Raw genomic sequence first — 25019 nt, 5'->3', positions numbered from 1 at the left:
TCGGTTATATAGCGTATTTTAAAGTAAACGTGTTCAAATACCTTTACACGTGATCCCAACCCAACAGTAACATATAAACTGTAGGATGAGACATTGAGTCTATTATCCGATATTACAATATTTTCCGACAAGGACAACGTTGTGTTCAAAATTTTACAAACAACAACACTTAATATTTGGGAAGATACATGAGGCATGTTAGTCGACATCACAATCATTTTTTTCCGATAAACCCAACACAGTTAACGCCCATTTTCTCATGTTACACCTCAGTACGTTGAGAAAAAGAGGATAAAGGTCTTATTCCAAGAACTAATTTCTGCACAGCTCAGAGGAGGACTTGAACTAATTACTTGTCTATCCGAAATCGAGTGCCATAACACTAGACTACATAGCCGCATTTTACATAACGTGAGAAATTTGGAACTGTTCTGTCCTGGAAATTTTCAGATTTTATTTCATTTGTATAGGGGGGGGGGGAGATTAAGATATTACTTTGACTTTCGAAGAGGAGATGCACCAACCAAAGATTAAGTCTTCAGTCTCTATTTATCTCTTATATACTAGTAAGCGCCATCTCTTCTTTACATCTCTTTCTATATATGTATAGAAACTCTCTTGATTTTGCTGTTCTACTACGGTCATTAAAAATTCAATACACATCTTATCTCTCAAATTTCTCGACACTCTTTCTTCTCTGTTTCTCTCTCTTCCCCCCCCCCCCCCCCCCACCCCCACCTCCACTCTCTCTCTCTCTCTCTCTCTCTCTCTCTCTCTCTCTCTCTCTCTCCTCTCTCTCTCTCTCTGTGTCGCTCCTTAGATTGCACTTGCACACACACACACAAACACACACACACACATACATGCACATTGAAAACATAATCCTTGCTTTTTCTCGGTTATTCTCCTTCCCGTCATATCAATATAACAGAGTTGCAGCGCTTAGTATAATTCATCTGTTTTTGTTTAGACATCTTTCATTTAAATATGTCTTCATTATTCTTGATTTATATGGTTCCCATTTTATAGATCTAAAAATGGTATTTTCGTGTTGTTTACCACTCAGTATACTGCATATATCATTTCTCAGATGGTAGTATTCAATTTATTGCCAGTAAACTGTTTTGGCGATACAACATGTGATATAAATTTCTATTGCATAAGGATGGTGGAGGGGTTACATTCCGCTATCCTTGAGATCAATACAATTCACAATTCGAGGGGTGAATTGTAGTCTCCACTGTTGACGTTGTGCGCTCTGACAACAAAGCCCACAACATTCTACCAGCCGGAAATAAGTAACCTACGCCGTGAAACCGTTTTGTGTACTGTCTAGTTAATATGATTTAGTGAGAATTATTACAAATAAATTGGCTGGCTAAAAACAATAAAAGAGACATGAGTTCTTATCACTCGTTCTATCTTTCTTTGATATACTTATCGCTCAGCCAATTAACGCCGTGGCGATGCATATTGGAACGTTCTAGAACCACGAGCGTGCTTTTATATAGCGTATTTTAAAGTAAACGTGTTCAAATACCTTTACACGTGATCAAAACCCAACAGTAACATATAAACTGTAGGATGAGACATTAAGTATTTATCCGATATTACAATATTTTCCGACAAGGACAACGTTGTGTTCAAAATTTTACAAACAACAACACTTAATATTTGGGACGATACATGGCGCATGTTAGTCGACATCACAATCTTTTTTTTCCGATAAACCCAACACAGTTAACGTCCATTTACTCATGTTACACCTCAGTACGTTGAGAAAAAGAGGATAAAGGTCTTATTCCAAGAACTAATTTCTGCACCGCTCATAGGAGGACTTGAACCAATTACTTGTCTATCCGAAATCGAGTGCCATAACATAGCCGCATTTTACATAACGTGAGAAATTTGGAACTGTTCTGTCCTGGAAATCTTCTGATTTTATGTCATTTGTATAGGGGGGGGGGAGAATTAAGATATTACTTTGACTTTCGAAGAGGAGATGCAACAACCAAAAATTTATTCTTCAGTCTCTATTTATCTCTTATATACTATTAAGCGCCATCTCTTCTTTACACGTGATCCCAACCCAACAGTAACATATAAACTGTAGGATGAGACATTACGTCTGTTATCCGATATTACAATATTTTCCGACAAGGACAACGTTGTGTTCAAAATTTTACAAACAACAACACGTAATATTCAGGACGATACATGACGCATGTTAGTCGACATCATAATCTTTTTTTCCGATAAACCCAACACAGTTAACGCCCATTTACTCATGTTACACCTCAGTACGTTGAGAAAAAGAGGATAAAGGTCTTATTCCAAGAACTAATTTCTGCACAGCTCAGAGGAGGACTTGAACTAATTACTTGTCTATCCGAAATCGAGTGCCTTAACATAGCCGCATTTTACATAACGTGAGAAATTTGGAACTGTTCTGTCCTGGAAATCTTCAGATTTATGTCAGTTGTATAGGGGGGGGGGGGGAGGATTAAGATATTACTTTGACTTTCGAAGAGGAGATGCAACAACCAAAAATTTATTCTTCAGTCTCTATTTATCTCTTATATACTATTAAGCGCCATCTCTTCTTTACATCTCTTTCTATATATGTATAGATACTCTCTTGATTTTGCTGTTTTACTACGGTCAATAAAAAATTCAATACAATACTTATCTCTCAATTTTTCCCGACACTCTTTCTTTTCTGTTTCTTCTCTCTTCCCCCCCCCCCCCCCCCCACCACCTCCTCTCTCTCTCTCTCTCTCTCTCTCTCTCTCCTCTCTCCTCCTCCTCTCCTCTCTCTCTCTCCTCTCTCTCTCTCAGTCGCTCTTTAGATTGCACTCGCACACACACACACACACACACAAACACACACACACATACACGCACATTGAAAACATAATCCTTGATTTTTCTCGGTTATCCCCCTTCCCGTCTTATCAATATAACAGAGTTGCAGCGCTTAGTATAATTCATCTGTTTTTGTTTAGACATCTTTCATTTAAATAAGTCTTCATTATTCTTGTTCTATATGGTTCCCATTTTATAGATCTAAAATGGTATTTTCGTGTTGTTTATCACTCAGTATACTGCATATATCATATCTCAGATGGTAATATTCAATTTATTGCCAGTAAACTGTTTTGGCGATACAACATGTGATATAAATTTCTATTGCATAGGGATGGTGGAGGGTTACATTCGGCTATCCTTGAGATCAATACAATTCACACTTCGAGGGTGAATTGTAGTCTCCACTGTTGACGTTGTGCGCTCTGACAACAAAGCCCACAACATTCTACCACCCGGAAATAAGTAACCTACGGCTAAACAAATGTGAAACAGTTTTGTGTACTGTCTAGTTAATATGATCTAGTTAATATGATTTAGTGAGAACTATTACCCATAAATTGGCTGGCTAAAAACAATAAAAGAGACATGAGTTCTTATCACTCGTTCTATCTTTCTTGATATACTTATCGCTCAGTCAATTAACGCCTTGGAGATGCATATTGGAACGTTCTAGAACCACGAGCGTGCTTTTATATAGCGTATTTTAAAGTAAACGTGTTCAAATACCTTTACACGTGATCCCAACCCAACAGTAACATATAAACTGTAGGATTAGACATTAAGTCTGTTATCCGATATTACTATTTTCCGACAAGGACAACGTTGTGTTCAAAATTTTACAAACAACAACACTTAATATTTGGGACGATACATGGCGCATGTTAGTCGACATCACAATCTTTTTTTCCGATAAACCCAACACAGTTAACGTCCATTTACTCATGTTACACCTCAGTACGTTGAGAAAAAGAGGATAAAGGTCTTATTCCAAGAACTAATTTCTGCACCGCTCAGAGGAGGACTTGAACTAATTACTTGTCTATCCGAAATCGAGTGCCATAACACTAGATTACATAGCCGCATTTTACATAACGTGAGAAATTTGGAACTGTACTGTCCTGGAAATCTTCAGATTTTATGTCATTTGTATGGGGGGGGGGGGGGGGGGGGGGGGGGGGGGGGGGGATTAAGATATTACTTTGACTTTCGAAGAGGAGATGCAACAACCAAAGATTTAGTCTTCAGTCTCTATTTATCTCTTATATACTATTAAGCGCCATCTCTTCTTTACATCTCTTTCTATATATGTATAGATACTCTCTTGATTTTGCTGTTTTACTACGGTCAATAAAAAATGCCCCACCGCCCTCTCTCTCTCTCTCTCTCTCTCTCTCTCTCTCTCCTCTCTCTCTCTCTCTTCTCTCCTCTCTCCTCTCTGTCGCTCTTTAGATTGCACTCGTACACACATACACACAACACACACACACACACATACACGCACATTGAAAACATAATCCTTGATTTTTCTCGTTATCCCCCTTCCCGTCATATCAATATAACAGAGTTGCAGCCCTTAGTATAATTCATCTGTTTTTGTTTAGAATTCTTTCATTTAAATAAGTCTTCATTATTCTTGTTCTATATGGTTCCCATTTTATAGATCTAAAATTGGTATTTTCGTGTTGTTTATCACTCAGTATACTGCATATATCATATCTCAGATGGTAATATTCAATTTATTGCCAGTAAACTGTTTTGGCGATACAACATGTGATATAAATTTCTATTGCATAGGGATGGTGGAGGGGTTAAATTCGGCTATCCTTGAGATCAATACAGTTCACACTTCGAGGGTGAATTGTAGTCTCCACTGTTGACGTTGTGCGCTCTGACAACAAAGCCCACAACATCCTACCAGCCGGAAATAAGTAACCTACGCCGTGAAACCGTTTTGTGTACTGTCTAGTTAATATGATTTAGTGACAACTATTACCCATAAATTGGCTGGCTAAAAACAATAAAAGAGACATGAGTTCTTATCACTCGTTCTATCTTTCTTTGATATACTTATCGCTCAGCCAATTAACGCCCTGGCGATGCATATTGGAACGTTCTAGAACCACGAGCGTGCTTTTATATTGCGTATTTTAAAGTAAACGTGTTCAAATACTTTTACATGTGATCCACACCCAACAGTAACATATAAACTGTAGGATGAGACATTACGTCTGTTATCCGATATTACAATATTTTCGGACAGGACAACGTTGTGTTCAAAATTTTACAAACAGCAACACTTAATATTTAGGACGATACATTACGCATGTCAGTCGACAATACAATCTTTTTTCCCAATAAACACAACACAGTTAACGCCCATTTACTCATATTACACCTCAGAACGTTGAGAAAAAGAGGATAAAGTTCTTATTCCAAGAACTAATTACTGCACCGCTCAGAGGAGGACTTGAACTAATTACTTGTCTATCCGAAATCGAGTGCCATAACACTAGACTCCATAGCCGCATTTTACATAACGTGATGGACGGTGCGTGACAAATTTGGAACTGTTCTGCTCTGGAAATCTTCAGATTTTATTTCATTTGCATAGGGGGGGGGGGGGGGGGGGGGGGGGGGGGGGGGGGGGGGGGGGGGGGGGAGATTAAGATATTACTTTGACTTTCGAAGAGGAGATGCAACAACCAATATTAGTCTCAGTCTCTATTTATCTCTAATACTATTAACGCCATCTCTTTTACATCTTTTCATATTATAGATATCCTTATCTAGTTTCACTATCTTATTCTATATACAATTAAATTCCACATTCATTCTTATCTCTTTTCTATATTTTCCTCGACACTCTCTTTTCTTTTTCTCTGTCTTCATCTCTCTTTCCTCTTTCCCGCCCTCCCCCCCCCCCCCCCCCCCCACCCCCCCCCCCCTCACTCCTCTCTCCTCCTCTCTCCCTCACTCTCTCTCTCTCTCTCTCTCATCTCTCTCTTCTCTCTCTCTCTCTCTCTCTCTCTCTCTCTCTTGTCGCTCTTTAGATTGCACTCGCACACACACACACACACACACAAACACACACACATACACGCACATTGAAAACATAATACTTGCTGTTTCTCGGTTATTACCCTTCCCGTCATATCAATATCACAGAGTTGCAGCCCTTAGTATAATTCATCTGTTTTTGTTTAGACATCTTTCATTTGTTCTATATTGATCTCATTTTATAGATCTCAAATTGGTATTTTCGTGTTGTTTATCACTCAGTATACTGCATATATCATATCTCCGATGTAATATTCAATTTATGGCCAGTATACTGTTTTGGCGATACAACATGTGATATAAATTTCTATTGCATAGGAATGGTGGAGGGGTTTCATTCGGCTATCCTTGAGATCAATACAATTCACACTTCGAGGGTGAATTGTAGTCTCCACTGTTGACGTTGTGCGCTTTGACAACAAAGCCCACAACATTCTACCAGCCGATATAAGTAACCTACGCCTAAACCAATGTGAAACCGTTTTGTGTACTGTCTAGTTAATATTATTTAGTGAGAACTATTACCTATAAATTGGCTGGCTAAAAACAATAAAAGAGACATGAGTTCTTATCACTCGTTCTATCTTTCTTTAACATACTTATCGCTCAGCCAATAAACGCCGTCGCGATGCATATTGGAACGTTCTAGAACCACGAGCGAGCTTTTATATAGCGTATTTTAAAGTAACAGTGTTCAAATACTTTCACACGTGATCCCCACCCAATAGTAACATATAAACTGTAGGATGAGACATTACGTCTGTTATCCGATATTACAATATTTTCCGACAAGGACAACGTTGTGTTCAAAATTTTACAAACAGCAACACTTAATATTCAGGACGATACATGACGCATGTTATTCGACATCACAATCTTTTTTTCCGATAAACCCAACACAGTTAACGCCCATTTACTCATATTGCACCTCAGTACGTTGAGAAAAAGAGGATAAAGGTCTTATTCCAAGAACTAATTACTGCACCGCTCAGAGGAGGACTTGAATTAATTACTTGTCTATCCGAAATCGAGTGCCATAACACTAGACTACATAGTCGCATTTTACATAACATGATGGGACGGTGCGTGAGAAATATGGAACTGTTATGTCCTGGAATCTTCAGATTTTATTTCATTTGTATACAGGGGGAGAAGTAATATATTACTTTGATTTTCGAAGAGTAGACTCAACAACCAAAGATTTAGTCTTCAGTCTATATTTATGTCTTATATACTATTAAGCGCCATCTCTTCTTTACATCTCTTTCTATATGTGTATAGATACTCTCTTGATTTTGCTGTTTTGCTACGGACATTAAAAAATTCAATACATATCTTATCTCTCTATTTTCCCGTCATTCTTTCTTCTCTGTTTCTCTCCCCCCCCCCCCCCCACCCCTCTCCCTCTCTCTCCCTCTCACTCATCTCCTCGTTCCCTCCCTATCTCTCTCTCTCCTCTCTCTCTCTCTCTCTCTCTCTCTCTCTTCTCTCTCTCTCTCTCCTCTCCCTCTCTCTCTCTCTCTCTCTCTCTCTCTCTCTCTCTGTCGCTCTTTACATTGCACTGACACACACACACACACACACACACACACACACATATACGCAAATTGAAAACATAATCCTTGCTTTTTCTCGGTTATTCCCCTTCCCGTCATATCAATATAACAAAGTTGCAGCCCTTAGTAAAATTCATCTGTTTTTGTTTAGACATCTTTCATTTAAATAAGTCTTCATTATTCTTGTTCTATATTGATCCCATTTTATAGATCTAAAAATGGTCTTTTCGTATTGTTTTTCACACAGTATACTGGATATATCATATCTAAGATGGTAATAATCAATTTATGGCTCGTAAACTGTTTTGGCGATACAACATTTGATATAAATTTCTATTGCATAGGTATGTTGGGGGGGCTACATTCGGCTATCTTGAGATCAATAGAATTCAGGGTCTAAAAAAGAAAAAGAAAAAAAAAAAAATAAAAAAAAAAAAAAATCAATAGAATTCACAAATACTCACAGATTGGCAAATAACAAAAAACGAGACAGAAATCAAATCTTAAGACCTTCTACAATTTTTACAAACAACTAGGGCCTATACCCTACACAAGTGGCGAAATATCAACGGATATACAAGACCACTACACCGATTATACAAAGAAGCTGACAGACGAACAGAAAGAACAATTAGATACAGAGATCACAATAGAAGACCTACAACACAGCCTAGAGAACATGAAACACAAACAAATCCCCAGGCCCCGATGGACTAACAGTAGAATTCTACAAAAGTTTCTTCCCCCTCTTTAAAAAACCCCTCCTAGAACGGACTAAAGAAATACACAAAGAAGGACAATTAACGAACAGCCAAAAGATATCATACATAACCCTCATACCCAAAGAAAGCAACACAACAGACGTCAAACAATACAGACCCATATCCCTCCTAAACACCGACTACAAAATTATAGCGAAAACTTTAAGCAACAAAATCAAAACTTACCTACCCCAACTGATAGACAAAGAACAAACATGTAGCATAAAAAACAGAACAATAGAACAACACACAAACTTCATCAGAGACCTTATAGGATATGTAAAACAGACACACACACACACGCATACATTTTGTCCATCGATCAAGAGAAAGCTTTCGATAGATTAGAACACAGTTTCTTACATAAAATATTAGAACACAACAACATAGGCCCTTACTATAGAAGATGGATAAAAATACTATACAACAACCCCTCCAGCTGTGTAATAGTCAATCAAAAAATATCTGATCCCTTCAAAATCGTCGGTCAGTACGACAGGGTTGCCCTCTCTCGGCCCAACTATACATCTTATGTCTCGAAACCTTTTTGGAAAAAATTAGGAGAAACCCGAAAATTAAAGGCACCAGAATTCCCGGAAAAGCCAACAAAAAACTCATCGCGTATGCCGATGATGCAACTCTGATTCCGAGAGATATACCTAGCATACACAAAATTTTAGAAACTTTCAAAAATTTCGGCCTCGCTAGTGGTGCCAAACTAAATATTAAAAAGACCAAAATCATGAGTCTCGGTCCCGAACCCTTAGAAACCGAAAAAGCCCAGATACCCGACATGCAATGGGTTAACCAAATTAAAATCCTCGGAATAACGTACTGTCAAAGACACACGACACCGAAACACATCTGGAGTAGAATTGTACACAATATAGACAAGAAACTACATTCATACACATACATCAAAGCCAATATATTCGATAGAACCAGGATAGTGAACACCTACATTATTCCAAAAATCTTATACTACATCAAAATCTTCAAACCTCCGTTCACCACAATAAAGAAATTAGAAAGACGCATAGACACATTTATACTACAAGACGCAAAACCCATTCCACACGAAATACTCACACTTCCCACAGAATCAGGCGGCACAGGACTAAAATGTATTAAAAGAACCTTAGACACAACTAGGATCAGATATATAGACAAAATAATACAAGAATCGACAGGAAATAAATTCGGGTCATACTACTTAGGGACACGACTAACACAATTTAAAAAGATCGACCACACACTCCCCCATTTCGGAGGTAAGACACTCCCTCCTTTTTACAAAGAATGTGTAGGACTAGTAAACAAATACCCAGACACAATAAATAAACAATTAGACAGTAAACAGATATACAGAACAATAAACACACCAAACAAACGCAGAGAACAAGACCTAATGCACGCATCAGGACTAACATTAGATAACATGAGAGTGGCCTCAGAAAACTTACATAAACATGACACTTCTAGATACAGTAAGCATATAACATACAGACTGATGTTCAACGCCTTACCAACAAACAACACGCCCAGATGCGCCTTATGCCGAGCGCTTTGTCCAACACAAAACGTACACATTTTCAAAAACTGCATTAAAACAAAAACACTGATTAGAGCCACAATAAACACAATACAAAAAACAATACGACAACCCATACATAGAGAAATAGCATTTAGACACAATATCATCCCCAAAACTGACAATGCAACACATGAAATAAACATACACATCCTAGCAGCAACAAGACAAGCGATTTGGACTGCATGGATGGGTCAAGTACACAGACAAAACACCACTAATACCGACATGTCATTAATATTTCTTCAGGGGGACCTGTAGTCATTTTTGGTTAAAAAATTTTTTTTCGGCCAAATTGGGCTAGTCCACTTTTCAGGTAGTTTAATTATTCTAGAATCCTAAAATATAAAGAAAATTTCATATTTTCAATTAAAAACGTGTTTTTGATGCAGTTTTATAACGTAGGTATCCACGTTTTTATTTTCTAAAGGTCTATATTGTCAAATGTTTGGGTCTTGACAACAGCTATTCAAAGCCTATCCACCCGGTCATGGCGCATATCGATGGAAAGCTTAGCCATTTCTCTTTTTCAATCTGGCAACATCGACATCATGATTATAAACATGAATTATCACAAGGTACTACACAAGAACGCCTCGAAAATTGGACTGAAAATAAATTTCGATAAGACTGTGTACATTAGGGTGAATCCAAAACATGACAGTGAAATTAGGATAGATGAACATATAATTGAAGAGGTAACAGAGTTCTCCTACCTCGGATCCAAAATAACAGACGACGGAAATGCAGAACACGATATCAAGCACAGAATTCAAAAGGCAAACCAGGCTTTCGGCATGCTGAAAAACTTTTGGAAATCAAAGCAAATAATGAGAAAGACAAAGCTGAAAATATACAAGAGCAATGTTTTAAGTGTACTGCTTTATGGAAGTGAAAGCTGGAAAATGACATCCTCCTTAATACAGAAACTAGAAGCCTTTCAGAACAAGTGTTTAAAAAGAATTTTTAATTTATTTTGGCCTATAAAAATAAGAACAGTGGATCTATTAAAGAAAGCTGACTTCACTAGCATTGATAGCCAAATAAAAAGAAGAAGATGGCGTTGGCTGGGTCATGTGGCCAGAATGGAAAAAGGGTCACTTCCCAAGACAGCCTTGTACTGGACAGCAGATGGGAAGAGAAAGCGGGAAGACCCAAAGAAACCTGGCGAAGGACGATGGAGAAAGAATTAAAGGAAGCAGGCCTGTCCTGGAATACAGCCACCGCAAAAGCAGCCGATCGCAAAAAATGGAGATGTCTGGTGGATGCCCTATGTGCCTCAAGGCCCGAAGAGGATTAAGTAAGTAAGTATCACAAGGTCAAATAGTGAATACCGTTTATACAATGTCACGAGCTCTCATTGGTTGATTTGAGAGGTCAGGTCACGGTGCGTCTAAATTTAGTAACAAAACATGATTCCGATCTAAATTTATCCTCGAACGTGGCAATAGTGACCCACAATGCACCACGATAGCGTCAATGGCCGCTCCCTGACTGTCCCTGCCTTTGTTTACAATATTATGAATTCATTCGCTTTTGGACCTCACTCATCGCATTACAAGTTGATTTTGATGAACTTTGGTAATTCTTCACTCTATTCAAGTCACAGAATACTTAGTTTACAAGGTAAGCATAAGAAATACACCACATTTTAATTTATTGCTTATTTTTATAACTAAACATGCCTTGTGAGATTGTGTGTTTGTTCGACTGTGACACACTCGTTGTTATCGCAAGTTAACTTTATTTTATGAAAAATAACAGGGCCAAACAATAATAAAATACTACTCCCCCCCCCCCTCCCCAAACAAAATCAGCCCTCCATGTCAGGCGATAAAACCTAGACCTGATCAGATGTTTCAAGGTTCGATTCCCAGTCAATATGTTTCCAAATTTGTCAAGATCAAGACTGTCTAGAGGGTTCGTGAAGTTCGTGCGACTCACAAGAAGAAAAGACATTCTCAGTCTCAGGATCAGGACCCTTTTAAAAAAAATACTTTTCATTCAGTTATTGTAATTATCTTTATTTGGCTGATACTGCATACATCGTCCACACTTTTCAATTTTTTTTCTTTGGAGGGGGGGGGGGGGGGGGGATTTATATCGGAAAATTGGGTTTGGAATGTTATGTTCGAGAGATAGTGATATAGAGGGAGAGAAAGAGAGGGTAAATATCTTTGATAGATAATGATAAGGTCTGTAGTGGTAGCAGTTTTAGTAGTGTTTGAAATGTCTAGGATAATGATAATGACAATGTTAGATAATTTTTTTTTTCCAAATTATTTATTTTATTATTATTATTATTATTATTATTATTATTATTATTATTATTATTATTATTATTATTATTATTATTATTATTATTATTATTGTTGTTGTTGTTGTTGTTGTTTTAAACTTTAGCAATGGCATTGGCATATGTGCCATTTTCACTGCAGTGAATTTAATTTAATTTTTTTGTTTTCATCGACAGCTAACATGAAAGAATTCAGTTGACTGTACTGGTGTCCTGACAATAAATAAAGATGCTGGCTCAAGGGCTATTCTGGAAAGGTGTGTTGAGGCCCTCCTGTGGCAAACTGATCAACCAGCAAACCATCATCTGGGCCAGCACAGCAGAGTGTCTGCATGTACTTTTTGACACTGGTTAGTAATGTTTCCAAATCTCCATAGCGCCTTTACATTTTTGATTAATGATCAATAAAGTAAATACTCATTTTTCTAAATGAAAATGATAAAACATCATTTGAAATGAATTACTATTGAATATAGTAACTTAATAACAGAAAATTGTTTGTCGCCAAGAGTTCTGTTCTGTGGATGTAAAAACAATGAAATTTTAACTGTGTTGGTGTGAATGATGACCATTTTATTTATTGGTCTTTCTTTGACAGATGCATTTTATGTCAATGACTTATAATGTATTTCCAAAAATTGCTAATGAAATATCTTTTTTTTTTTTACCAACCAGAGCAAGATCAACCCTCTTTGTGGAACTATGGTACTAAAAAAGCGGTGGCAAACAAGTGGTGTTGATTTTTCCTGCATTGAGGCGAAAGGAATTTATTTCCAAGGGGTTTGGGAAAGCAAATTGCTTTTTATTCTGAGCTATATCTATTTGCATCATTTAACTGTTTTATTGTCTAAAATAGAATTGATTTTGCAGTTAAAATTGACTAGATATCTAATTTTATATGACTTGTCTCTCAAGCAGCATTGAAAAATGAGGGTAGCGCGCCATATCATATTTTACGAAATCATATTTCGAGACTTTTTAATATATCTAGAAATCTCTTTATAATCTATTGTATACAGTAAATAATTAGTTTTTGTGATTACAATAATGAATTCATAAGATATAAATCATATTTGACCTCAAAATTATTTTATCTCTGAATACGGAAAAAATTGAATTTTATAGTTTTTTGTTTTTTTTTTAGGGTATGCGTTAGCGAATCGATTATAAATTTTTTAGACTTAGATTAAATTATAAAGTTTTCTTGTTTTCTTGTCCTATAATGGTCATATTTTGAAAGTTTTTGCCTGCAAAATCAGTTTCAATGTCAAATTATTAAAAAAGTTTGCGCTTTCTCAATTTTCCGATTTATGTCATTTTCTGATTTTCTAGCAATCCTATCTTAGCCATTTTCCTTTAGATCATCTTCAAATTTATTCAGAATCTTTTCTATGATGTCTTTTACATCATGATGGAAGTTTTTGGGGTAAATTAATATTTAGCAATTTTATAATTTTTTAATTCATTTTTTCTGTCGATACGCGCCAAATTTTCAGGCAAAATCAAATAAAAATTCTAAAAATTTTATTTTCCAGACTATTGATAAATTCTTCCATCACGATATAGCTATTTATGTGAGAAACATTGTGTTTAAATTTGAAAGAAATTTATATGCTAGTTTTTGGTGCATCTATGTTAGAAATTTTAGGGTTTTACGTCTAATTTTATCCTATAATGCCCCTTAAAAATTTTATTTTAAAATTCTGAGTTTTTTTGGGTGTTTAACATCAAATTATACATCATATTATTAGTTTATGAGATTTTAATTGATGAATTTTATAAATATAAATCATATTTTGATCGCTAAATTAATTTTTTTGTAAAAAACTGATATCATTCAATTTTTCCGCAAATTTTTTCTTAGGGGTATGGGTTAGCGAATCGATCATAATTTTTTCAGAATTTGATAAATGTACAAAATTTAACTGTTTTCTTGTTCTATATTGAATATACTTTGAAATTTTGATGGATGTTTTCCTGTGCTTGTCTGCAAAATTAACTTTATTATCAAATTAAAGACAAATTTTGCGTTTTCTCAAAACTCCATTTTGCGTCATTTTCTGATTTTCTAACATTCATATCTGGATTATTTTCCATCAGATTGTCTTCAAATTTGGTCAGAATCTTTCTTATAATGTGTTTTGTACCATGACGTAGGGGTTTTGGGATAAACTAAAATTGAGCAGTTTTATGAATTTTTAAATCGAATTTTTACTGTAATTCCGCGCCAAATTTTCAGCCGAAATCGAAAAAAAATTCTTAAAAATTTATTTTCAGGACTATTGCTAAACCTTTACGTCATGGTATAGCTCTTGTTGTAAGAAACATTGTGTGTAAATTTGGAAGAGATCTATTCGTTGGTTTTGGCTGCATTACTGTAAGAAATTTTGGGATTTTTGGTCTATTTTTAGCCTATTTAGTCTCACTATGTCTAAAAAAAAATTTTTTTTGGGCTTTTTTTGGTGTTAATCATCAAATTAGACCTCCTACCACCTTAAAATAACAAGGGAATAGCAATATTAGCATTACAATCAAAAATGGATTTTTGACTACAGGTCCCCCCTTAACATAATACAAAAGAAATACAAAACCGATTTAGATAAAGAGAGAGAAACAAGATGGAACAAATATACCGACCTAATAACACAATTCAGATAAATGACCTTCCTCCGAGACATTTCAACTCTCTGCACCACACCCACAACCTGACCTTACCCCTCCCTTCCGCCCCCCCCCCCCCCCCCCCCCCCCCGAGTGAGCTAGCTTTACAAACTTTATTTATACATATATTATTTACACCTCTATTATCGATCATTCACCTGACTGATCACTTACTATTATATATTTCCACTCCTAGTATCTAGTTATTCCTCCTTCCCTTACTTTTGCTGTAGTATTATCCTTTTCTACATTAACTTCCCCTTTCGCCCTCTCTACCACACTGATATAGCCATAACTTTTTCACCAACTTCACCGCCAAACAACCTGGTTACAAACAACGAGGTGCGTCCATGTCTATTCTTACCCCCCCCCCCCCCCCCCCCCCCCCCTTCTCTCTCAGCATTGATAATGATACACAACCCGATGAATCGATCATCCTTCTCCAAATTCTTCGGCGGCCTCCGGAATAATATAATCAGAACCATTCTGTATATAACTAATGTTACCTTTTCCTTTGTTCACTACCCCGCACCCCCCCCCCCTCCCCCATACAGTACATCCAATCCTACCCCACATCTAGATAGACAATGCAGACAGCCCCCTTCCCATCACCCTGATACAAACGGAGACGGAAAAGAATACCATCATAAACGACAGAAGATCACGCCAAGGAAAAATGCAGAGTACCACCTTTTTTGTATTTTTATTTATCTGATTGCAAAACTATAGCTAGAGTAGAGAACACCGACCCTATTTCGGCTCTAAAAGATCATGTGGCAGATAAAACCATCTAATAATAAATGATACTAATACTAACATACAAAACAACATCCCCCCCCCCCAAAAAAAAAAAAAAATTCCCACTTATACTAAACTCAACAAAATAATAATAACAAACCTCCAAGGAAAGGACGTGACACAAGTGTTTAGTAAGATATAATCTTTTTTTTTTTTCTTTTTTTTTTTTTCCAATGCGGCCCCGGCGAACTCGGCGCAACGGCCCACGGCAAAGACGGCGCGGGGCAATGTGTGTGCCGCGCAGCATGCCGGAGGGGTCTAGTCCTACCCAACCCGCCTGAAGTGCGGCTGAAACAATTGCGCTGCGGCGTCTAGACTGCCGTGGACTACATGTATGCAGATGAGATCAGTCGGGGCCGACTCGGAAAGAAGAATATTTACAATATTTATAATATTAAAACGTACACCTTGTACACCCACAGTCACAACCGCCCCCCCCCCCCCCCCCCCCCCCCCCCCCCCCATGGTTCTAACTTTAACGAAAACTTAACCATATTCATAGAAAAATAAAATAACCAATGCTGCATAGGGAAAGACCACGTGCACAGTAGTTGAAGCAGCGAATGACGCTCGGCTAGAGAGCGGGAAAGTGGGTGGCCATCCTTGGACTCCTGAGGGAGCAAGGAATAGGTTACTAACAAATTAATCAAAAGTTTCCTTTTAAAAGCATAACCACCTTCATCACCAGTTCCAATCTACTCCCATAATTTAGCAATAGCCCAAGAACATCAACCGACCACAACAATTAATAAACCCACAAGACGATTGACCCGTGTATTCAACATCCCAACAACCGAAGCAATTCAGAAACCTCCACCCCCCCCCCCCCCCCCCCCCCCCCCATCCAACCTAAAACCTAAACCTAACCTCATTTCCACAATAACCCCATATTACAGAAGTTCGAATATTCCGATCAGCTGATAGGCTGCAGCCTTTCAACTCCCACCAATCAAAACCCTCAGAATCCAACACCCCCCCCCCCCCCCCTACTAAACCTCTACCAGTCCCAGACAATTTATCTAAACAACATTACAAACAGCCCTGAATCATCAATAAACCGATTGGTACAGGATCTCTGTCATCCACCAATCACAACAACACATTTTATCTACTCTCCACAGCCAACCATGATCAGCTATTTAATTGTTAATTTAAATCATCTAAAAAAGTAACAAAATTTATTACAACCCACCAACCCAATATATCCTCTAACTGACCAACTGCCCAATTAACCCCCCACCCTCCATGAACGCGTTAGACAACATTAATATTTCAACCTTATTTCATCCTTTAACCAAAAAAAAAAAATAAATAAATAAATAAATAAATACAAAAAAAAAAAAAAAAATACAAATTGTCATAACGAACGATACAGAAGCAGTTAATGCCAATGCCTTTCTACTGCTACTACCACTAAACATAATAATTAACCTAACAAATAAAATTGTTACTAATTAAGAGGGTCATTAGATAGGATGGCCTGGGTCTAAAAAAAATTTTTAAAAATCAATAGAATTCACACTTCGAGGGGTGAATTGGTCTCCACTGTTGACGTTGTGCGCTTTGACAACAAAGCCAACAACATTCTACCAGCCGGAAATAAGTAACCTACGCCTAAACCAATTTTAAACCGTTTTGTGTGCGAACTAGTTAATATGATTTAGTGAGAACTACTAACCATAAACAGGCTGGCTAAAAACATTAACAGAGACACGAGTTCTTATCACTCGTTCGATCTTTCTTTATCACACTTATCGCTCAGCCAATTAACGCCGTCGCGATGCATATTGGAACGTTCTAGAACCAGGAGCGAGCTTTTATATTGCGTATTTTAAAGTAAAGGTGTTCAAATACTTTTACACGTGATCCCCACCCAACAGTAACATATAAACTGTAGGATGAGACATTACGTCTGTTATCCGACATTGCCATATTTTCGGACAAGGACAACGTTGTAGACGGCTTGCTACTTATTGTACCCCTAATTAGGGTGATAGATCGTGAGTAAAGGGTTTTATATTCTAAACTACATCACCGCTATCGCACAATACTTCACCCAGGTGGCGATGTGGCTTAGTGTATTTGAAGTATGAAAAATACACGAGAATTTTTATATCGCAATTTATCCACTATACGTGTTCAAAATTTTACAAACAGCAACACTTAATATTTAGGACGGTATATGACGCATGTTAGTCGACATCACAATCCTCTTTCCGATACAACCAACACTGTTAACGGCCATTTACTCATTTTACACCTCAGTACGGTGAGAAAAAGAGGGTAAAGGTTTTATTCCAAGAACTAAATTCTGCATCGCTGAGAGGAGGACTTGAACTAATTACTTTTCTATCCAAAACGAGTGCCATATCACTAGACTACATAGCGGCATTTTACATAACGGAATGGGACCGTGCGTGAGAAATTTGGAACTGTTCTGTCCTGGGGGGGGGGGGGGGGGGGGGGAGGACTAAGATCTTGCTTTGATTTTGGAAGAGGAGATGCAATAACCAAAGATTTAGTCTTCAGTCTATATATCTCTTATATACTATTAAGCGCCATGTCTTGTTTACATCTCTGTCTATATATGTATAGAAACTCTCTTGATTTTGCTGTTTTACTACGGATATTAAAAAATTCAATACATTTCTTATCTCTCTATTTTCCCGACACTCTTTCTTCTCTGTTTCTCTCTTTAACCCCCCCCCCCCCCTCTCTCTCTCTCTCTCTCTCTCTCTCTCTCTCTTTCTCTCTCGTTCCCTCCCTCTCTCTCTCTCTCGTTCCCTCCCTCACTCTCTCTCTCTGTCGCGCTTTACATGGCACACACACACACACATACACACACACACACACAGACACACAAACAATCACATGCACAACAAAAACATAATTTTTCCTTTTTTTCGGTTATTCCCCTTCCCGTTATATCAATTAAACAGAGTTGCAGCCCTTAGTATAATTCATCTGTTTTTGTTTAGACATCTTTCATTTAAATAAGTCTTCATTATTCTTGTTCTATATTAATCCCATTTCATAGATCTAAAAATGGTATTTTCGTGTTGTTTATCACACAGTATACTAGATAAATCATATCTAAGATGGTAATAATCAATTTATGGCCAGTAAACTGTTTTAGCGATATTACATAGGAATTGTAGTCTCCTGCTGTTGGCGCTGTGAGCTTTGACAACAACAGTACCACATAAAATGTAAGACAAGAAATTACAATATTTTCCGACAAAGACAACGTTGTAGACGGCTTGGTACTTATTGTACACCAGAGTGGGATGACAGAACGGAGTAAAGGGTTTTATAGATTAAAGAGTATGACAAATACACGAGCATTTTTATATCGCAATAAAACCACTACACGTGTTCAAAAACTTTACAAGGGGTCCCTATCAAACAGCAACATTTAATATGTAGGACGAGATATGACGCATGTTAGTCGACATCACAAGCTTTTTTTCCGATACAGCCAACACTATTAACGGCCAGTTACTCATTTTACACCTCAGTGAGAAAATAGTGGGTAAAGGTCGTATTCCAAGAACTAAATTCTGCACTGCTCAGAGGAGGACTTGAACTAATTACTTTTCTATCCGAAATCGAGTGCCATATCACTAGACCACATAGCCGTAGTTTTACATGGACGGGATGGTGCGTGAGAAATTTGGAGCTCTTCTGTCCTGGAAATTTTCAGATTTTATTTCATTTGTATATATTACTTTGATTTTCGAAGAGGAGATGCAACAACCAAAGATTTAGTCTTCAGACTATATTTATCTCTTATTTACTATTACGCGCCATCTCTTGTTTATATCTCTGTCTATACTCTGTTTTACTACGGATATTTAAAAATTCAAGACATTTCATTAAGACTATCCTGTCCACTGAATCATTGGATTTCATTTCACTTGATAATCGGGGGGGGGGGGGGGGGGGGGGGGGGGAGGGGGCAGCGAATATAAATGATAACAATACTCTTGCTCCAGCGTGATGTAAATGAGAAATCTTTTATTTCTTTCAGTTGAGGGTGATATGTAACATCCAAAGTTTTATTCTTAACTCTAATGTAATATAACGCGCCAGTTTTTATCCCTTACTATACACTTGTTATGTTTTTGTTGATTTACTACGGATAATTCTTTTTAAAAGCATATTTTCCAAACACTCTTCTCTCTCTTTTTCTCTCTCTCTCTCTCTCTCTCTCTCTCTCTCTCTCTCTCTCTCTCTCCCTATCTTGCTCTTAACGTTGTTACACACACACACATATACACTCACACACACAAACACACACACACACACATTAAAACACATAATCCTTGATTTTTCTCGGTTACTCCCCTCCCGATTCGTATGGATATGGAAGAGTTGCCGCCCTTATTATATAATTAATCAGTTTTGGTTTAGACATCTTTTATTTAAATAAGTCTTCATTATTCTTATTCTATTAATCGCATTTAATATATCTAAAAATGGTCTTTTCATGTTGTTTATCACACACTATACTGGATGTTTCATATCTAAGATGGTAATAATCGATTTAGGCCAGTAAACTGTTTTGACCATACAACGTATGATATAAATTTCTATTACATAGGGATAGTGGTGGAGTTCCATTCGGATATCATATAGACCAAGACAGCAAAATTTGGATCATTTCTAATTCAGATAAAAATGAGTTGGAATGGAAATGTTAAAATATGAATTGTTTTTATATAAAAAGGAGAAAAATCAAGAGAACAGTAAGCTGTTGATGAACCCAACTCCAAATCAATACAAAAATGAAAATAAATAAATAAAACTCCGCCCTCCTATCCTTTCATTTCGAGATAATATTCAATGCTTTACAGCTTGCATATATCGATGATCTCTAGATTAATTGTGCGGCTATGTGGTCTAGTGGTATGACACTCGCTTTCGGATCGGAAGGTGTTGGGTTCGAGCCTCGCGCTCGGCGCATAGTTGAGTCCTTGGAAAAGGCTCTTTATTCACATTCTCTCACCGTACCCAGGTGTAAAATGAGTACCTGGCCGTTGCAGTGTTGTCTTTGTCCGAAAAATTTTAATATCGCCTAACATGTTGCTGTTGACCAGGGATCCATTGTAAAGCGCTTTGAGCACATTTAGTGGATATTGCGCTATATAAAGCTCAAATTATTTATATTTTATTATAATTAAATGAATCTGCTCAAAGCGTTTTACTAGGGGTCCCAAGACCTTTCACTTGAATATAGTAAGAACATCCATGGACTAAACCTGCACTGTTTTATGTTCTTTAGAAATGCTTTTTATTAATAAGTATTATCACAACTAGCTTATAGTCAGTAAAATTCAGGCCTTGTATTTTTTTGTTCATGATATATAAAGAACCTTTGACGGAAGTCTAAGATCACTGAGGGCCAATACAATCTATATTTGAAGTAAATATTTCTGGCCACGATACAACAAAACTAATTTGGTAACAGTACGTTAGTATTATATCAAGGTGAATATGCGATCAATTTGTAAAAAGCATATATATTATATATATATATATATATATATATATATATATTATATATATATATATATATATATATATATATATATATATATGTGTGTGTGTGTGTGTGTGTGTGTGTGTATAGCTTATGCCGTGGAAAATAGATCATGTTTTAAATTGGAATGTCGGTTGTCTATACACTTCCTTTTTATCTTTTTTCTTGCTTGTAGATGCACTGAGACGAATTTTCCGGGAAAGACGACATTTTCAGATCCAAGAGCCAAGTATCCCAAGTGTTGTCCGATAGGTCTGGACCCAGAAAAAGTATCCATACACCTAATGACCAAAGACCATCCATGTGGATCTGGCGAAATTCCGACCTGCACTATAATAAAGCCTTAATATTAGTGACCAATCTTCTCAAAACGGTATTATGTCGGGTTGATATGATGGCTCGAGTTCGATTTTCCATGAGAGAATTAATACCACACCTCACAACCTCCCGCAAAACACACACACACACACACATGCACACACACATGCACACACAAACACACACACAGACCTACAATTGAATATTCACATATAGGGCTATAACCATAAAGTATGTCTCATAACTATGTAACTATGTAACTAATTATGTCTTATAACTAGATAGTTGGGAGAAAAGTTTACATTATTGGGTTCTTTTTTTGGGGAATACAAATAAATAAAATGATTCTATTGTTAAATTGTTTATACATTGATCTCATTTTAAACATATTGATGCTATGTATAATATATCAATTATTATATGAGCGTGAGGTGTTTATTTAGAAGAGAATTTCAGACAGAACAGATATATAATTTCAAGGGAAATATATTTCATCTACTTGTATTTTAATTGAGCTATTGTCTACCACCCTCTGACTTGTAAAATAGAGAAACGTAAATGAAGTTTTAAACCTTCATATTCGTCTCTACTTTTATGACTGGCAAAGAAATATAATAATTGTCATCTGCTCTCAACTCCACGTGTCTACTTCCATCAATAAGAAAACCAACAAATATGATCCTCAATAACAAAATAAATGAATAAATAAATAAAACAACACCATCGCCTCTTGGACCTGCTGATTTCCTCTTTTTTCAACTACAAATAATTTAATAGTAAAACTGGGTCGACATGAAGCACACGAATATAGACGTGTACTAATGTAAATTTGTATCACTTATTGTTTCTTCTGCATCTTTTTTTTTACAAACTTGTAATTAATTGTTGTGGACACAATTCGATGAAATGTGCTTAAATGTCTTGTACTAGTAGTATGCTGTGATAACCTTGATGTTAAGAGGAATAGCATAATGACACGCCCCTTTTGTATCACACTCTTGCGATACAATAATATAAGAGAAAACATTTGTTGTTAAAAGAAAGATATTTTTAAAAATCTCTTTTCAGTGAAGGCCACGTTACGCCATATCATAGTTTGTCACTCGTATGAAAGAAACCATTATTTCCCTTTGATTACTGTTTTTAAAAAGGATGAATTTGAATGTTAGCATCTTGGAAATAAGAAGATGCAACTGAAACTACACCCAAGAAGTTACGATTCATAAACTTTGATTCTGAATCTGAATCTGAATGTTACTCGAAGTCGACTTAATTCTGAGCATTTGCATTCGAGGGCGGAAAGATTTTTTGAATGTGACAGCCAATGTTGGTGTTTAGGCTGAAGAATGTTGATAATCTTCTCTTGAATGTTTCTAAATCTTTTGTGTTCACACATCATTCGGGAAGAGCGTTTAAGTCTTTGATAGTGCGAGGTGCAATTTAATATTTGAAGATGTATGAGTTTGTAGATTTGTGGTTTAGTACTTTTGAGTGGGTTTTTCTTTGAATGTGTGAATTTTGTTGTATGTCTAGTCGTTCTGGTGAGATGGCCGTCATTTTGTTTTTACTTATGAACATAAGAGTCTGTCGTTGTTCTTTCCATCTGTCTTGTAATGGAGTCCATCCAAGCTGTGTGATCATTGGTGTTACACTGCTATAGGGGGTTCTAGTCATTCAAGACAAATCTTGCAGCGCAGCGCTGGACAGCTTCATTTGCTTTAATATCCGACTGTCTGTGTGGATCCCAAACCGTACAAGAACAATCTAAGATTGATCTTACGAATGTTTTGTAGGCGGTTTCTTTTAGGTTTGCATGGTAATATCTAATGTTCCTTTTGATGAACCCTAACGCTGAATTTGCTTTACCTATTATTTTGCTGATGTGTGCTTGCCATTTTAGGTTTTCTTTGAGACGATAAGTGGATACTTCAGTTGAATTAATTGATGTTGATAAATAGAACACCCGATACGTCCTCATCATATTGATGATATGAAAAAAAAAACTTGAGATTTTGTATAGCGCAATATCCACTAAACGTGATCAAAGCGCTTTACGGGGGGTCCCTGACCAACAGCAACACGTAACATGTAGAACGAGACATGACGACTGTTAAGCAATATTATAATTTATCAGACATAGACGATACTGTTAACGGCCAGGTACTCATTTTACACCTGAGTACAGTGATAAAATGTGAGTAAAGAGCCTTTTCCAAGGACTCAACTATGCGCCGAGCGTCCGACTTTCTGATCCGAAAACGAGTGTCATTCCACTAGATCACATAGCAGCATATAAATCAAATTAATCATTTAATTTCAAGACTATGATGAATGATGAAATGAATGCTAATTTCAACTTTACTAGCAAAGAACAAATTTTTGGGACGTTTCACGTTTTTCGTTACTAAAAACCTCCTCCATCTACACTACGAACTACATCTTTCATTGATTATAAAGTGAGATAATAGGAGATATATCTAAAATAATTCATAGCTGATAAAGGAGAAACCCGAAACACCCACATCATTCGACCATGAAAGACAAGCTACACTGATGCAATTTCCTTTTCGGAGACCTTATCGAACTATACATGAAGACATATTTAATATATAAGAATCATTTTTTTATAAAGGAAACCTCGAAACGCCCATATCTTTTGTTGATGACCTTCATCTTATGGTTTTATGGTAATTTCACATCAGGCTTGAGGTATAACAGCCGGGGAAAGTGAAAAAGGAATGATGAGGACGATGATGATATTGATGATGATATTGATGATGATGATGATGAGGATGAGGATGATGATGAGGATGATGAGGATGATGAGGATGATGATGATGATGATGATGATGATGATGATTATGATGGCGAAGATGATGACGATAATGATGATGACGAAGAGGAAGAGGAAAGTGATGTCATAGATGATGTTGCTGGCTATGGTGGTGATAGTGGTATTGGAAGCAAAAGTAACCAACTTAGAAAGAATAGAAACTTAAAAGCTTTTATTTAGAGCATTTTCCACTAAGTGTGCTGAAAACGCATAACAAAGGATCCCAAACCAACATCACCTAATGCCTTCGAGGTGTTATTGAAATCCTTTACTGGCAGAAACAACGCTGAGTACACTGAGAGAAAGCGCTAAGGGCAGGAGTCGAACCAGGTACCTACCGGTCTGAAAGCGAGTATTATATCACTAAAACACAAAACCGCAACAAATCTTTGTTATATAGTTACATTTAATAAAATTTTGTAGGACGAAAGATGCCTTAGAGACGCTATTACATTTTTTTTCAACATGAGCAGTGAGAAAATGTAAATAAAATCATTTTTTCAAGGATTTAACCTTGCAACGCCCTCAGAGGACTCAAACCAGGAAGCTATCGGCCTGAAGCGAGTGTCATATATATAACGACGACAAAGCCTCCCATTCATGTCATTTCTTCCTCCAGTGTCTACATAAGAGCTATAACTTAGATAATTTCTATTACCCAAGAAATTTGACGATGATTTCCCTTTAATATAGAATAAGATGACAGAGCTGCTGCTCTCTTACTAAATGAAATTCTGA

At 36.7% G+C, this 25019-nt stretch overlaps 1 protein-coding gene and 1 long non-coding RNA gene across 3 annotated transcripts in view; both read left to right on the top strand.

Annotated features, from left to right (window-relative positions):
• Window positions 1-22168, top strand: part of LOC144958413 (uncharacterized) — an 84429-nt gene extending 62261 nt beyond the window's left edge. Inside the window, exon 3 of the mRNA XM_078890434.1 lies at window positions 21306-22168. Coding sequence (XP_078746560.1) covers window positions 21306-21477 — 172 coding nt within the window. The 3' untranslated portion in view covers window positions 21478-22168. The remainder of the gene's footprint in view (window positions 1-21305) is intronic.
• Window positions 11177-14719, top strand: LOC144958416 (uncharacterized). Of its 2 annotated transcripts, none has more exons than XR_013642422.1 (3): window positions 11177-11459; window positions 12307-12479; window positions 12805-14719. It is a non-coding gene; the product is annotated as an uncharacterized LOC144958416 (long non-coding RNA). The 2 variants fall into 2 exon arrangements; XR_013642430.1 differs by having other exon boundaries at window positions 11177-11414; window positions 12805-13547.
• Window positions 22169-25019: the final 2851 nt, after the last annotated feature.

The sequence above is a fragment of the Berghia stephanieae genome, chromosome 1, assembly GCF_034508935.2.
Source record: "Berghia stephanieae isolate SIO BIC M18660-M18661 chromosome 1, UCSD_Bste_1.3, whole genome shotgun sequence".
In the NCBI taxonomy this organism is placed as follows: Eukaryota; Metazoa; Mollusca; class Gastropoda; order Nudibranchia; family Aeolidiidae; genus Berghia; species Berghia stephanieae.
The sequence above is the reverse complement of the archived record's forward strand: the minus strand, read 5'-3'. Positions and strand labels throughout refer to the sequence as shown.